This window comes from Neovison vison, chromosome 11, assembly GCF_020171115.1.
Source record: "Neovison vison isolate M4711 chromosome 11, ASM_NN_V1, whole genome shotgun sequence".
NCBI classification, from domain to species: Eukaryota; Metazoa; Chordata; class Mammalia; order Carnivora; family Mustelidae; genus Neogale; species Neogale vison.
In genome coordinates this window covers 8,969,988-8,985,641 of record NC_058101.1, presented here as the reverse complement: position 1 = coordinate 8,985,641, position 15,654 = coordinate 8,969,988, and the positions used below count along the sequence as shown (strand labels likewise).

At 39.4% G+C, this 15,654-nt stretch overlaps 1 protein-coding gene across 3 annotated transcripts in view; it reads right to left on the bottom strand.

The window, feature by feature from the left end:
* Positions 1-7,803: 7,803 nt before the first annotated feature.
* The window catches only part of RASSF6 (Ras association domain family member 6), a 44,264-nt gene continuing 36,413 nt past the window's right edge, over positions 7,804-15,654 (bottom strand). For 2 of the 3 annotated variants that reach the window (XM_044224445.1, XM_044224446.1), the window contains exons 7-11: positions 13,563-13,664; positions 13,172-13,223; positions 8,486-8,604; positions 8,267-8,364; positions 7,804-8,165 (exon numbers count right to left, since the gene is read on the bottom strand). In XM_044224445.1, the coding sequence (XP_044080380.1) occupies positions 8,090-8,165; positions 8,267-8,364; positions 8,486-8,604; positions 13,172-13,223; positions 13,563-13,664 (447 nt within the window). In that variant the 3' untranslated portion in view covers positions 7,804-8,089. Of the gene's footprint in view, positions 8,166-8,254; positions 8,365-8,485; positions 8,605-13,171; positions 13,224-13,562; positions 13,665-15,654 lie in introns of all 3 variants that reach the window. The other variant, XM_044224447.1, reaches the window with a different exon arrangement.

The following is a 15,654-nucleotide window of genomic DNA, read 5'->3' as shown; positions in this document are numbered from 1 at the left end:
TTCCAGAAAATGTCCAAGTGAAGTCTTTGCTGAGCTCTGCCTTTTACTTTTCATGAGTAATAAAACGCATGTCTCCTATCCAAAATACTAATGTTGTTCATCATTTTTAAGCTACTCACAATGTTACTCAAGGATCCTTGCCAGGCTACACTAAATCTCTCCTTCCCTGCTTAGCAGAGAAATCTACTTACCATAACCCTCATACAACCAGCTGACATTCTTCCTTTCTCCCAGAAGCTTCCAGCCTCTCAGGAGCTGCACCAGAAATATGAAATCTCGGGGGCCTTTCAAAACCTCAGATAGAGGTAATGGGCTGCCATATCTCGCTGGGAACTGGCTGCTGGGTTTCCACAGTGTAAAAGACCCAAGTGAAGCTTTGAAGTTTCTGTCTATTCCCCTGCCGAACTGAGTGGAATGTGCTTTATAAGAAGTTACCTTTATAACTGTCTTGGTTTGGTTTCGTTTTGTTTGTTTGTTTGTTTTTGTTTTTGTTTTTTCTTTTTTGAAGGTGTAGAACTGGAAGGTACTTGGAACCACTTACAACATTCATTCATTCAGTAGATTTTTAGTGGGTATCTGCTGGGTACAAGTCATAGTTCTAGGAGCTTGTGACCCACCAGTGACCAAACAGAACAGAAAAAAATTCTTGTCTTCATAAGGTTTACCTTCTGGTGGAACTTGGTGAAAACATGCGTTTCCTTCTTTTTGCCTCTTTCTTTCACCATCAGTTAGACTAGAACTATCAGGACTTTGCCTCATGCCTGTGGCATTGAACACATTATGAAATCAAGAAAATATTTAACATTCTGTTTGCCAAGAGTCTTTGAGTTACTAGCAAAGCTCCAAAAGGTCAGGACTGAGGTGAGGAATAGGTCCTATGGGCGTTACCTTGTCACCTACGTGCTAACTAAGTTTGCTTTTGCAACAACCGGTGTCCTAAAGACACATAGTCAGACGTAATTCCGGCTCGTTGTCTCCGGCTGCGTACTAACAACCAGCATGGGGCTGTGTGCCACGTACTACTGTTAAGTTTTTCCCAGGAAAAATTCATTTGATCCTCATCACAATCTAATGAGGCAGGTGCTATTATTAACCTTGCCATTCTACAGACGAAGACATTGCGTGCAGAGAGGTTAAGTAACTTGCCCAGGCATTCACAGGTGGTTTGGAACCAGGAGGCAAATCTAGACCATTCAGCTCCAGAAACTGGGCTCTTCCCTAGTGCATTAGCGCTCCTCTGGCAAGTCAAGGAACACGATCTGAAAACTCAACTTCACAGTATTGAGGAGATAATGGCTATTTCCTTCCATGAACAGTTAAACAAATATCTAGTGCTGTCTCCTTTAACCATTGACTCTGCAACTAAAGCCTCGGCCTTGGAAGGATGCCTCCCATGTTCATTCAGTTTCTCATTCTTTCCTGTCCATCTCATTCTCTCATCTCTCTTTTCTTGAATATACAGTATATTATATGATCTATAAAATGTACAATATATGTAATATACTATATTATAAATATATAAATACATCAATTATTCATTAATTTATTTGTATATTATTTATTAATTTATTATTAAGTATGATATTATATTATTAATAATTTATTAATACATAATACTATAGTTAATATAGCTTATGTATATATAAAATATATACTTTCTGTATGTGTGCTCCCTTCTTTAAATTTTTAAATTGACCTCTGAGCTCCTTACCCCATTTTCCCTATCCTTCCATCTTTTATCTTTACCCCATATATGTGATGCTGACATTGCAACCCAGGGGTCCTGATATTTATCAACTCAAGATTTCAGTGATGACTTGTAATAGCAGTCTTCTCCCTAGAAATCCTGGCATAAATGACATAATGAACTTATCATTTGGACTTACTTTTGTTTTTCCAGATTTTTTAAATTTTTAGTTTTTTAAAAACTAAGCAGTGATGTTTTAGGGTTTACTACATAAGTGCGTTTATTTTGATTATAGAAAAAATTTAATCCTCATTACAGTTCACTTTATTTAATTAGCTATTTATTTTATTTGAGAGAGAGAGAAAGAGAACACACGCACAGGAATACAAATGGGAGGAGAGAGGGGGAGAGGGAAAGGGACAAGCAGACTCCCTGCTGAGGGTGAATCCCAATGCAGGGCTGGATCTCAGGACACTGAGATCATGACCTGAGCCAAAGTCAGACACTTGACCGACTGAGCCACCCAGACACCCCCAACTTACTTGATTTTAAATACTTTTTCCTCACTCCAGTGATTTTGACACATTCATATACGTCAACAAATTAGACGCAAAGAAATGTTTGTTAAGTTTCTATTGTATTCCATACATGGTTTGGTGCTGTAGAGCATCATATGAATACACTAAAAGCAGATAAATAACGAATTATATGAGACACAGACACATAAGGAATTATAACAAAGGGCAGATTTCAAATTTCCAGGTTCATGAGAGCAGAGCGAACTGATAACGTGATGCACCGGAGTCTAAGATCACACAGTGTCCCAGAGACTGGGAAACGTCACGGAAGGAATGACCCTGGCCAAAGACTCGAAACTGGGCAGGATTTGAACATACAGAGATGCGTTGCGGTGGGATGGGGGGTGAGGTGTTTTGGGGAATGGTGCGTGATTCAGTCTGGCTGGTTTTAAGACAAAAATTAAATAGGGGCACCTGGGTGGTTCAGTGGGTTAAAGCCTCTGCCTTCGGTTCAGACATGATCTCAGGGTCCTGGGATCAAGACCTGCAATGGGCTCTCTGCTCAGCGGGGAGTCTGCTCCTCCTGCCCCCCACCGCCTGCCTCTCTGCCTACTTGTGATCTCTGTCAAATAAATAAATAAAATCCTTAAAAAAAAATTAAGTAGCTGCGGGCGGTAAGACCTAGTGGAGAATAGGGATACAATGGTGGGGGGAGGGGAGCGCACTGTAGTTCAATTACAACAGCAGCTAAGATCCAGCACACCTGTTACGCGTCAAGTGCCAGCCTTCGCATGTGTGATTCCTAGAGCTCTCACAACTGTCTTCGGAAGTGGACTGTCACTACCAGATCGTCACTGTCAGATCTGTCTGACAACTGTCAGACTATCAGCTGTCACTGTCAGATGCACGGAGTGTAGTTGAGCGTGAGGTCACAGATTACAGCGGCGAAGAAGGTGGATTCTGGAGCGTGACTCACATCCTACCTAACTCTTCTCCTAAAGACCTTAGCACATCTCCTAACTTCTCCATGGCTGGCTTTCTACTTCATCCATGACCTTGGGCTGAAAGGGCCATTTCTTTGTGGGACTATAATAAACACGAAATCAGCTAATATACGTAAAGCTTAAAACACTACTTGGTAAATGGCAGTGCCGTTAGTATCATTAGAGTAACCTGAAATCGCTGCTTTTGTAGGTTAAATCTGGACAATTTCAAAGAGCTCTATCTAATAGGTGTTAGCTCTTCTTATTTAGAAGACACATGGATGCCGCTGAGGGTTTTGTCCTAATCGAACGCCTTTCCTTTCACATGTAGACAAAGCCACGTAACAGTTAAACCAGCCATGTTTTCCACCTCATCAAGCCTTGAAAATGGACTTCTTTCTCCTTCACTTCCTGCAACTGACATGAATGACCCTAAACAAAATTCCAGAGCAACATGGCCTAACTGAATACTTCACATAGCCAAGAGATAATAAATTATGCCATTAAATTAGGGGAAACCATTCAGAAAGATTCTATATTTCTTTAGCTACTGGGTCAGATTTGTGAAAAGGAGGCATATATACAGGAGATACTTAGAAAAAAATATTTCCTAATTCATGCACTCATTCTTTTACTCACTGATTCACTAAGTCATTAAGTCTTTTATTCAATTGATTTTTATCAAGCACCTCCTATACACAAGACATAACATTAAGTACAGCGAAGAGTATAACAGGTAACAGGCCCTCTACCATTAGTAAGTATTAACATTATCTGGGATCGAATCTAAACTAATAGGTAACTGGTAGTGAAATATTTGAACCACCTTGAACAAGCATAAAGAGTTTTATAATGAAACTTTATATTCTTATATTATGCAAAGATACTTCTGAAAAATTTTTGTCTTAGAAATTGTATCAGTTGTCTATTGCCATGTAACAAATTACCCTAAAATTTAGTAGCAACAAATATTTCTTATCTCATAGAGTTTCTGAGGATTGGGAATCCAGGAGTGGGTTCGCTGGGTTTTCTGGTTCGGGGTCTCTCGTGAGGCTGTAGTCAAATGGTTACACAGGGCTATGTCATCCGAAGACCTGACTGGGGACAGTTACATGACCCACTCATCTAGCTGGGGACAGGAGGCCTCAGTTGTTGCTGACTTTGGCAAAGGTCTCCATTCCCATCATTCTGACTTTCTGAAGAGCTGCTCCCAGCATGGCAGCTGGCTTTCCCCCAGAGCCTGGGATCCAAGAGAGTGAGGAAGGAGGAGGCCGTAGTGTTATATGACCTAGTACCAGAGTCCCACACTGTCCCTTCTGCTTTCCTCTCTTCATCAGGATTGAGTTACTAGGTCTGGTCCATTTGCAAGGTGAGAAGGATTAGGTCCGACCTCTTGAAAGGAGGAATATCAAAGGCTTTATGAATACATTTTAAAACTACCACAGAAGTGAAGTTAATATCTTACTAAATACTCTGATGTTTTGGCATCTAGTAGGACTCTGTGCTTACATGCACTTGCTACTTTGTGTTAGTAACTTTCTTTTTTTAAAGATTTATTTATTTAGTAGAGAGAGGGAGAGAGAGAACCTGTGAGCAGGGGAGGAGCAGAGGAGGAGGAAGAAGGAAAGGGAGAGAATCTCAAGCAGATTCCACACTGAACGCAGAGCCCAATGTGAGGCTCCATCTCACGCCCTTTTATCACGACCTGAGTGGAAACCAAGAGTCAGATGTTTAGCCCATTGAGCCACTCAGGCACCCCTGGTTGGTAACTTTTTAATCATAATTTCTCTATTCCTAATTTGGAAAGTGTTTATTATAAAATAATAAGCATGGAAAAATAAGGAACAATTCACCCAAAATTCTTTAACCCAGATATAACCACATTTAATGTGTTTTTGGTTTGTGTGGATACAAATATTAGTGTGCACACACACAGAAACCTATTTTACAGATAAAATATTTTGAATATTTGTATGTATATCCTTAGCTAGATATGTAAGAAGAATTTTCTTCTATAAAGTTTATTTGGAAACATAATTCTAATAGCTGCATACCATTCTCTGGGTAATTTTTTTTTCCTTCTCTAATCATTTGCTTTCTATTGTTGATCATTTAGGCTATTTAGTTCCTTTTACCACAAAACCAATATAATAAGTATCTTTGCATAATGTCTTTCTATGTCTGATTATTTTACTATAAGATTCTATAGGTTGAATTACAAGATGAATTTGCCACCAAATTGCTTTCAAGAAAAGTTACATCCATCTGTATTTCTACCTGGGGTCTGATTGTCATTTGTTGAGTATTTAATATCATTTCTTAATCTTTGCGAATAGATCAAAAAGTGCGTTTTGCTTTTTTTAAACTTGGTATTTTGTTGACCTCTTAGTTATTTTATTACTCTGGGCTCCCAATTCGTTCACTGTTGGTTCTGTGAAAACGGTTATGGACCTTGAAGGGAGTTTCTTTTGCATTTTGCACGAAGTCGTGCTTTGTCAGTAGAGGGCGCCGGAGAAACGCTGCGGGAGGGCGTTTGGGCTTCCCCGCCGCTAGGGGCGGACTGGCCAGGCTTGGGGAGCTGGGCTTCTTTGTCCACCGCTTTGCCCAGAGGCCTGCCGCAGGGCTCATCGCCTGTAGGTGCAGCTTTCTTTCCCATGTGTGTCCCCAGCCCCTTCTCCCGCCTTTGCTTTGGTTTGCGGTGGCACGGCCTGGAGCAGAGCGCTGGTCCGGGCCTCCAGCGGTCACTGCTCTCTGTCCCCTCCTCCGTCACGCCTGCGCACGGGGACACCCCCTCGCACCCTCGCACCGTGGCACCCTCCGCCCCAGGTGGCCATCTCGGAAGCCACGTGCCCAGGCTCGGTCCCACGGCTTCGAAGGCACCGCCGCCCACATGGCCCGCAGCGTGGCCCTGATTCCTACAGTGGAAGCCCCTCTAGCTCCTGGTCCAGGCACACCTGCAGCCGGGCCCCGATTCTCTGTGCCCCCAAACTTCCCGCAGACCTCCAGACGCAGACACTATGCGATCTGGGCCGTGGGCCTACAGAGAATCCCTAAGGCCCTCTGCACAGCTGCCCACTTACCCAGCTGCTCCGCACCCCGAGGGCTGTTTGTCCTACGACGACCTTGGCGCTGGCCCGCAGCAAACTTCCCTCTCCCACGGGCCGCAACCACAGCCTCTCCGGCGAATTCCTGAGCCCTGATTCCAAACTTTCCCTTTTTGGGGTCCTCTTCCTCAGCCTTAGGGTACACTTTGGAGGTCTCTTTCTATTCTATCATCACAGCTTGATTCTTTATATTAAACTTCTCCTGCTTCAGTAACAGTTTCTGTCTCCTTATTGGACACAGTGCATCACCATTAAGATCCCTCACCCCTCACACACACTGAGTAGCTATTTGTGTTTCCTCTCCTGTGATTTTACTTTTTATGTGGCCTTTCTTTCTTTCTTTCTTTCTACCCACGTCTCGGTATTTTTCTTACACATCTTGTAGACCTTCAGTATATTAATGATTAATCTTCTGTCCTTTATGACAGGTACTTTACACGACTTATAAGTATACCGAATGTTAACGTCTTCATTTGCCCATTTTGGCATGATGAGACCATTTTCTTAGGAACTGAGAGCTGGAAGGATAATGACGCTAGCCTCTGTTTTCTTCAAGAAAAGATTTCCTAGAACTTAAAGGTCATAGCACATTTTTGCTTTCATCTGGCTTAGGTTTCGGTTTTGGTGACACTTTGTCTTAAAAAGGTGTTGCATTTTAATTTTGATAATTAACCTTGCAACTTGGGCTTACTACAGACAACCCTTCTCCCTTAGTACATGTAATGTACCCAAACAATTTAATATAATGCTTAAGAGGAATGCAAATGGACATAGGTTAGAGAACGGAACAGTGGTGCATAAAACTCCATTCTAATATAGAGTTCATAAATAAAATCATAGAGGATACTTGTGGCATTCTCTGTGTTATTTTTCAAATTGGATTTAGCCGACTTTGGGGTACCTTGAGAGTTACCTCCTGGAATGAGTTGTCTTGAAGGAAAAGAACAGAGCTCCAGATTCCTCGCCTACCTTCAGCTACAAATTCTGCATTATCTGATCTTTTCATTTGGCAACAAATGGTTACTGTGGGCCAAATCTTGTTCTAGCAGATTAGATATATTAAGTCTCTGTGGTAAACTTGTTTGGAAAAATAAAGAAAATTAGTTCAACTGACTTTAAAAATGCTTAAGAATACTTTGGAAAGTCATGAATAGAACAGAACGGGGACTAAAAGGGCTCAGGTTGAGAAAATTGCAATTTGGATTTCTTAGCAGGGCCCATAATTGTTTCCATCCCAAAGGACAGACACCTCTGATGTTACAAATAGCCAAAGCCACTGACCATATAAAGACAGTCCTGGATTTTGTAAAGATGCTCAAGTTTTCAGGGAGCTGCGAAACACTGTCCCCCTCCAATTCCTTGACTGGGTGAAAAATGGGTGCTCCTTTTGTATTTTGAGAGCTGGTAACTTATACTTCTGAATCATTTCTGATAATCAGTTGATGAGGCTCGAGTTCTCTCAATACTTTGAGTTAAAAGAAGTTCAAGTGACATGACATCTGAAAACACCATTTAGATTTGAGTTCATTGGTGTGTTTTACTATTAAAGTATTTGGAATACACAGTATCCAAGCCTGTTTCAGTTACTGAAACTAAATTCAAGACCCTTTCAGTGCAACTGTGAACCCTCGGTAACCTCATCGCTTCAAAGGGAGACAAGCTTTTTTGACATTCAATTTCCTACAGATTCAAGTTCATATGTATTTGTATGAATGCAAGGGTCGAATGTATGCATTCATCAAATAGTAATATCCCCCTGATTCAGCTGAAGTGTTTCGGCAATTGCAGCTTGTACTGCTAAACTGTTGTCTCCGTTTTTACTACCCGTTTACTTTGAAGACATTTCAGTATAGCAGCCTTTTCTGTACTGAATCTGAAAATGAGAAGGAGAAAGAGAGTTATTAAAAATTGAACACGTTTTGTGCACTGGACCTGTTAAAGGAGTAAGCACCCGGCACGCACCTCCTGACTTACTTGGTTATTGTTCTTTGGATCGCTCTCTTCTCTTCTTCATTTAGTCTTTGAAGGATGGATTCCAGGAGAGAAAAATGAAAGTTAATGTACTGAGCCACCTGGAAAGGGAGGGAAAACAACAACAACAACAACAAAATGAAACAAAAAAGAAAGCAGATTCTGCAAGAGGTGCTGAGTCAGGAGGAAGCAAAGACAGATTCAGGGTGACAGTATCCATACATCACTGCTAATTTCTTCTGTATCTTTATCCATGAGGAAAATGCGAGCATTCTCTTTGGACGGTCCCTGCAGGAGCCTGTGCAGTAGCGGGACATCTGTTTTCTTTAGCCGTCTCCGCTCTGCAAGTGAAAAAAAAAGAATCAACGATAGGCAGGAATCCATCCTAGAGAAAGAGAAGAAAGATAGGTCATCCATTCATTTTCCTTTTTTAGCTCACATTGGAAGAAGACCTAAAAAGAACATACAACAGGAGGAACTCATTCAAATGAGTGAATTAAAATCAAAACCTTAAAAAAAAAAACAACAAATACAAATGGACTCCTTTTTCTTGCTATCTCTTAAATTTGATTTGTATCTCAGATAATTCAGCCTTGCCTTTGGTTCGGAAAATCAGACAAATCTCCAGTTCCACTTATGCTTTTATCAAGCAACACACCCCAGAAATTATGACTTTTCATTCATTCATTCAACAAATTTTTATTGATTCTTTCCTAGTTCAGTTATTATATTTTCATCTTCCCAGTTGTTGAGGTCCAAAACTTTGTAATTATCTTCAATGACTCCCTTGTTGCTCATTCCAATCCAATCCTTGGATCTTCCTTAAAAATATATTCATAGGGGTACCTGGGTGGCTCAGTCAGTTAAGCATCTGTTTTCAGCTCAGGTCATGGTCCCAGGTCTCGGGGTTGAGCCCCTGTTGGGCTCTCTCCGCAGTAGGGAGTCTGCTTCTCCCCCTCTCTCTGCCCCTCCCTCATACACACTCTCTCTCTTTCATAAATAAATAAATAAATAAATAAATAAATAAAATCTAAGAAAAAATATATTCATTATGTTTTTCACATCATGGGTATTTTTATTGTTTCATTCATCTGAGGGCTTCATTCATTCTGCCATAAGAATGAGATGAGAAAGAAAATAAATTCCAATCTGGTATATTCCCAGAACTTCAAATTCCCACCCATCTAAGCACTTCCAACTTTCTGTCAAAATAGTTTCACATCCGTGATTTTATTTTTATCAGAATGAGCCATGAGCAGAACACAGTGCCCTTACATTCATCTCCTTTCCTCTTCTCTCAAATATTTTTTGAGTTCCTACTATGTTTCAGGCATTGTTTTCTGTGCTGGGCACTTTATAATACAAAGCAGAATAAAAATCACTCCCCTCATGGACCTTACATTCTGAGGACACAGATGCTGAGGAAAATAAACCAGTAAAACATGTCATGTATTAGTGATAAGTATTCAGAAGAAAAATAAAGCAAGGAGCGGGGTAGAAAGAATATGTATGTATAAATAGGGGTACAGGGGACAAGTATACTATTATGGATAGGAAGGCTGAGAAAGGCCTCACTGAAGACGTAATATTTGAATAAAGACTGAAAGAGATGAGGTATGGAACCACGGAGCCATTTGGGGGAAGTGTGTCCCAGTCAGAGTAAGTAAATAAGTCAGGCACCCTACAGGTCACCGCATGCCTAATGCTATCAAAGAAGAGCCAGGGAACATGGTGGGTAACATGAAGATGAGGGGAGAGTTATTCGAAGTTGAAGAGAACATGTAGTGGGACCAGCGTACAACTGTGGCCTTCCTGTGGGATGAGAGACCACTGGAGGATATGAGAAGTGATGTGACATGGTCTGACTTACAGTCTGTCTGATATGCTGAAATAGACTGACAGGGAAAAGGGCAGACCAGTTAGTCCTTTCTACATTGTCGTTTATGCAATCCGTTACCTTGGGCTCTTAACAGGTCTAAGAATCAGAACTGTTCTCATCCCCTGGGAGGGACTCGGAGAGGATCTAGAGCACAATTAAAGTAATATTATCCATTCTTGTTTCCACAGTCAGAGTTCATCACTTTAATTCCTCTACATTTCTGAAGCAAGGGAGAAGCGTGATAATTCAGCTCATCTTATTAAACCACTAGAATCCTCTTCTGATCTCTACATCTTATATTAACTTGGCTTTGCATCCTGTTTGTTCACTCTCAGGATCACAGAGAAAGGTTTCTTGCTTCATGAATTTGCTTCTGGGATAAGTATTAGAAACACACATTCCCAGACTGGGATTCCTAGATCTGGATGGCTTAGGAATCTGTATTTTTAATGAACTTCTCAGGTAATTCTGAAATGCACTAGAATTTGAAAAACACTGTTACAGATCATGGGCTTGCTTAGTCAATACAAGATGTTAAAATGCACCCGTCTTTATTTTCCAGATTAATACCAAACAGGTGCTGGAGGCTCCATTCCTTTCTCTGTTCTGACCCCTAAAAGGTGCTAGTTATGATAATATTCTGTTCTAGATTTTATGTACAAGAGTTTTTGACAACAAAAATAAAATAAAACATGATTTTTACAGATAAAATTTTAAAGACCTACATTTTTGCAGTGAAAATAGACATTTTCTTTCCCGATTATAAAAATAACTCCTGCTGCCAGGGAGAGAAAAGAGGGTGATAGAGGTCCACAGTTTCAATGATCAGAAGAGTAAGTTCTGAGGATCCAAAGTCCAGCTTGGTGACTAGAGTTAATAATATGGTATTGTATGTTCGAAAGTTGCTGTGAGTAGATCTGAAGCATTCTCACAGACACGTGAAAAGCTTTAACTATGTGATGTGACAGATGTGTTAATTATCTCGATCTTAGTAATATCCCATCATGTAAATGTTTGTAAATGTAATGTAAAATGTATGTAAATACACATCAATCATTTGATGTATATCAAATCATCATACTATATATAAAATTGTATCTGTCAATTATTCCCAATTATTCCTCAATAAAGTTTAAAAAAAACCATACGTGCTATTGTAAATTGAAACTATAGAGACAAGTGCAAGGCAGAAAGTAAAAATCACCTGGAATCCCAGAACTCTGAGACAATCAGTCCTACCCTTCATGCAGCCATCCCTTAGAATGCGTCTTTATGCACACACATAAACACACAATACATAAAGGGGGTCGTGTGAAACTTGCTATTTTTATTGTAGTCATGTTTTAAAAAATGTTTACTTTTTTTTTTTTTTTTTGACTTTTATGTTCCTCTTTTTTCCACCCTCTTCTCCACATCACCCTAACCCCCTAGCTGGGTAATCAATGTTTGTGATTTGATATTTATTATTTCATACCTTTCTCCCTGATCATATGATCTTATATACTACATATTAAGATGGGATTTGTCATTCTTTTACAAAAATCGGATCAAAGTATATACATTTATAGGCATGTTGCATTTTTTCATGTAATTGGTATTATGGAATTCCCTCCATTTAACTGGTATACATCTAACACACTCCATTTAATGGCTGCCGAATAACCACTTATTTAATCATTCTCCTACAATAGGTGACTTCGTCTTTAATTAATTAATAGTTAATTAATTAATTAAAAATAGCCTTGCACGTAAATCTATAGGTACTAGTCCTTTTATTTTTGTCGAGGAGATTCTCACCAGTGGGATTGCCAGGTGAAAGGATATGTATCTTGTGAATGTTAATAATGTTAGAATGAGTCCCAAGAAAGTAAAGACAGTCATATTTCACCAGAATTGCATGAAAATATCCTTTTACCCTCCACCACACCAGACATAGGTAGAATCCTTCTGAAACACTTTGCCAATCAGCTAAATGTGAGATACTACTGCATTGTGGGTTCTGTTTTCATTGAATTGTCTTTTGTGATCATTTTGCAAGAACTCTGATATTATAGATATTAACCTTTTACCTGATAGTTTTCATAATCTACTATTTGTATCTTTTATGTTTTTATACAGTCTATTTCTGCTTTTTATTTTATAACTTTTAGTTTTTTCCTAAACAAGTAGAATATGAATATATTTGTACACACAGACCCTTAGATTTTTTAAAAGTTGTACTTCTTATATTTTAAGCTTTCAATTTGTAAGGGCTTTAATTTTGTATATTTTCAAAGACCCAATGCTCATTTTCTTCAGTTGTCCTGGCATCAAAACGTATTATTTTTTATATCATTCAATTTCCAGCTCATTCTGAGACTCAGCCTACGACTGGAGATATTTCTATAACTTAACATACATTTTTTTTCAGTTTTAGGGTTTTCAAAAAACTCATGTCAGTCTTGCCTTAGCATTTTCTCTGGTCTCTCTTTCATCCTTACTCTCAGCACCACATGTAGCCTCTCCCCAATGTCTTCAATGTCTTCCTGCCAACCTTCGCTCCCTACCACCGAGCTGTGCATATTTTCTTCTACTGAGGGAGAGAGAACACTCCTACAGTGTGGCAGAAACTGTGCAAAGAAAGCGGTAATAACAAGATCAGAGAGAAGTGGTATACATTGATGATTCCAGTAAGAGAATGAGAAGGGAAAGCCAAACAGAAAGAGGGATAGAAATCAACAATATCAATTCAGAACGATTCTTGGGAACTTCCCAGGGACACCCCCCACCCCCACCTCGCACTCCTGTGCCCTGACTGCCACTCAGGTAATTTAACGTCTGGCCAACAAGCAAACTGTTTTGTATTATAAGCTCTTCTGGGATACCTTATTATTGAGTCATCTTCCTCTGAAATTGTGAGATATAAATAACCTAAAACACCCTCCCTCTTTTCCTTCTTTCTTCCTTTTTTCTTTCTTCCACCAAATCTCAGCCAGAGGCAGAAAACTACAACATCCTGGAATCCTATAAAAAAGAGTGATCAAGCTTACCTCCTGTTGCAAAAACAATGTAGAGTGCGAAATCTTGGGCACTATTTTCAATCTGTCAATGGAGAAAAATAAGTGAACATGAATTCTTTCATATTTGATGGACTGGTCATTATCAGATGTTTTCTAAGCCAACCAGACCCAAATTATGTACCTGTTTCCTCACTTTCATTTTGTACCTTTAGACATGAAAACTTCTCTGCTCCCTAGGAATAGTGTAATTTCTCAAGCTCAATTAGAAAAAGGTGTGAGATACATAAGAAGAATTCTTCAGAACTGAACAACTTAATTTAGGTTTACATGTTCATAGGTCTTTATCAGAGGAGTGAATTTTTGTATCTACAGTTAAATTATATACAAGAGAGTTATAGCTCAGTTTCATAATAAAGTTCACCTTAAATTTTTGGAGAAGTTGCTCTATTACATCTTCAGTCTTCATATTACTGTTTATTCTGACCTTAGTTTCTGATCCAAAGGCTGGAGTGAAAATCGATGTCTGGGAAGAAAACAAAGTGCTTAAAATTACATCAAACTAACAAGAATCAATATGTTGAACCTGGCCTTATTATGCGCAAAGGAAAAAAAATCCCAAATTACCAGTTTAAAAAATTTTGTTCTCTTGTGCTTGCTTTCTTTGTTATTGTTGGGATATCATGTATCTTTTTAAGCAGCTTTACATTGTTTCTAGAGTAAGTTAGGTAAAACATCATTTGAGGATGTTCAAAACATTTTCACTAGATAATCATACCATTCTCCCCTGTGGTTCAAGATTTTAAAATAAATCAACTATACCTAAACACAAATGAAAGGTAACATGAATAGTGTCCCCAGACTCTAGAAATGAGGTGGGTTCAGAGATGGGTGGGTTTTGGGGTCTAGGTCTCGATGGAACGTTAGATGAGCCTTATACTGGGGAGTCGGTAAGTAAATGTCAAAGTGCGTATATTCACGGCATCTCCATGAATAGAAATATGGAGACAGAAATAATTTTTCAAAGTAGATGTATGGAGGATGTCTGGAATAAACCCTTGTTGAAGATGAGAGAATTCAATGTTTGTGCACATTGTGAGGCATTGATGAGTCACTGTGTGACACATATGACCTGTGCTGATGAGCTTCATGGCACCCGGAGACCCATATGATCGTCTGGCACCAAGAGGAGGGTAGGTAACATATGTGATTTGATTTTGTTTACAGGAAGAATCTTCATGGAGTTTAGCAACAGCAGAAGATCAGGACTCAGAGACCTAGATCATAATGTCTTACAACTTCAACTGTGTCAACCCACTAGACGTTAAGGCCTGAAGAGTCTTCTTTAGGATTTCATTTATAAAATAAGAGAGTGGGACTAGATGGTCTCCAAGAGCCCTTCCAAACTGCCAACATACAATGAATTTGGAATCATGTTTTTCAGAGGTTTAGATCAGTTTTGTTGGCCAAAACACACAATAGAAGAAAATCATTTATTATTATTGTACACATAGAAATAGACCACGGGTCAAGTCAGTAGTTTAACTTATGTACAGATGTCATCATCTGAGCCTCTGATACGGGTCTTGTTCATGTCCTAACGATACTGGTGTTCTCCTGGGGTTTCATGACATAAAAACACATCTTATGACTCTATCAATTTAAATTCCTAGATGCCATTCATGGCACATCTATAGAGTTCTTTTGGGGCTTGGGGGTTTGTTCTGTTTTCTTGAGTTATTAAATTGCAGCGAAAGGCATCTGCAGGACCTCGGTGTCGTTCCAGCTGGATCTCTGTTGACCAACAACAATAAAGCTAATGTAAATCACATTCTTCTTTTGGGCCAGACATTGTGCTGAGTGCTTAGCTTACCTCATTCCTTTTAGTCCTATCCACCTTGCAAAGTGGGAAGCATAAAGGAATGACAGTAAGTGATGGAGGTATGTTTTAACTTTGCTCAGCAAGAACTGGAAAGCAGGTGGTCGGGCTGCAGCACCCAAGCATGTAGCCCCTACGCGATGTTGTCATTTAGCCAGAAAAATGTCTAATTCGAGAGAAGAATTCACAAGGGAGGTTTCTCCCCACCAGCCTCCAAAGGCATGCTACAGCTTCCCAAGGGTAGAAGAAGGAATCAGGCAGAAAAGCCCTCCAGGAGAAAAGCTTCAGAGGAACGAGTTAACATTTCGTATTAAAGGGTTTAGAATGGTACCTGGCACAGAGTAAGTGCTTTTTAAGTATTTATTAAATGAATGGATGAATAATTGCTGAAGTACATGACATGAAAAATTTGAGTTCTAGGGAAAAAAATGATATATTTCCTACCTTCAGCAAAGTGAAATGCCTTACAAAAACTGTGGAAAGGCACTCATAAATTTAACATGCTAAGTGAAAAATCAGAATACAAATTATGTCTAAAGTACAACTAAGCTTACATAAAAAATATGTATATATGTACAAGGCCTGGAAGGGAACGTGGAGAAAGGAGAAATTTGATTGATTAGAATAATAGGTCTGT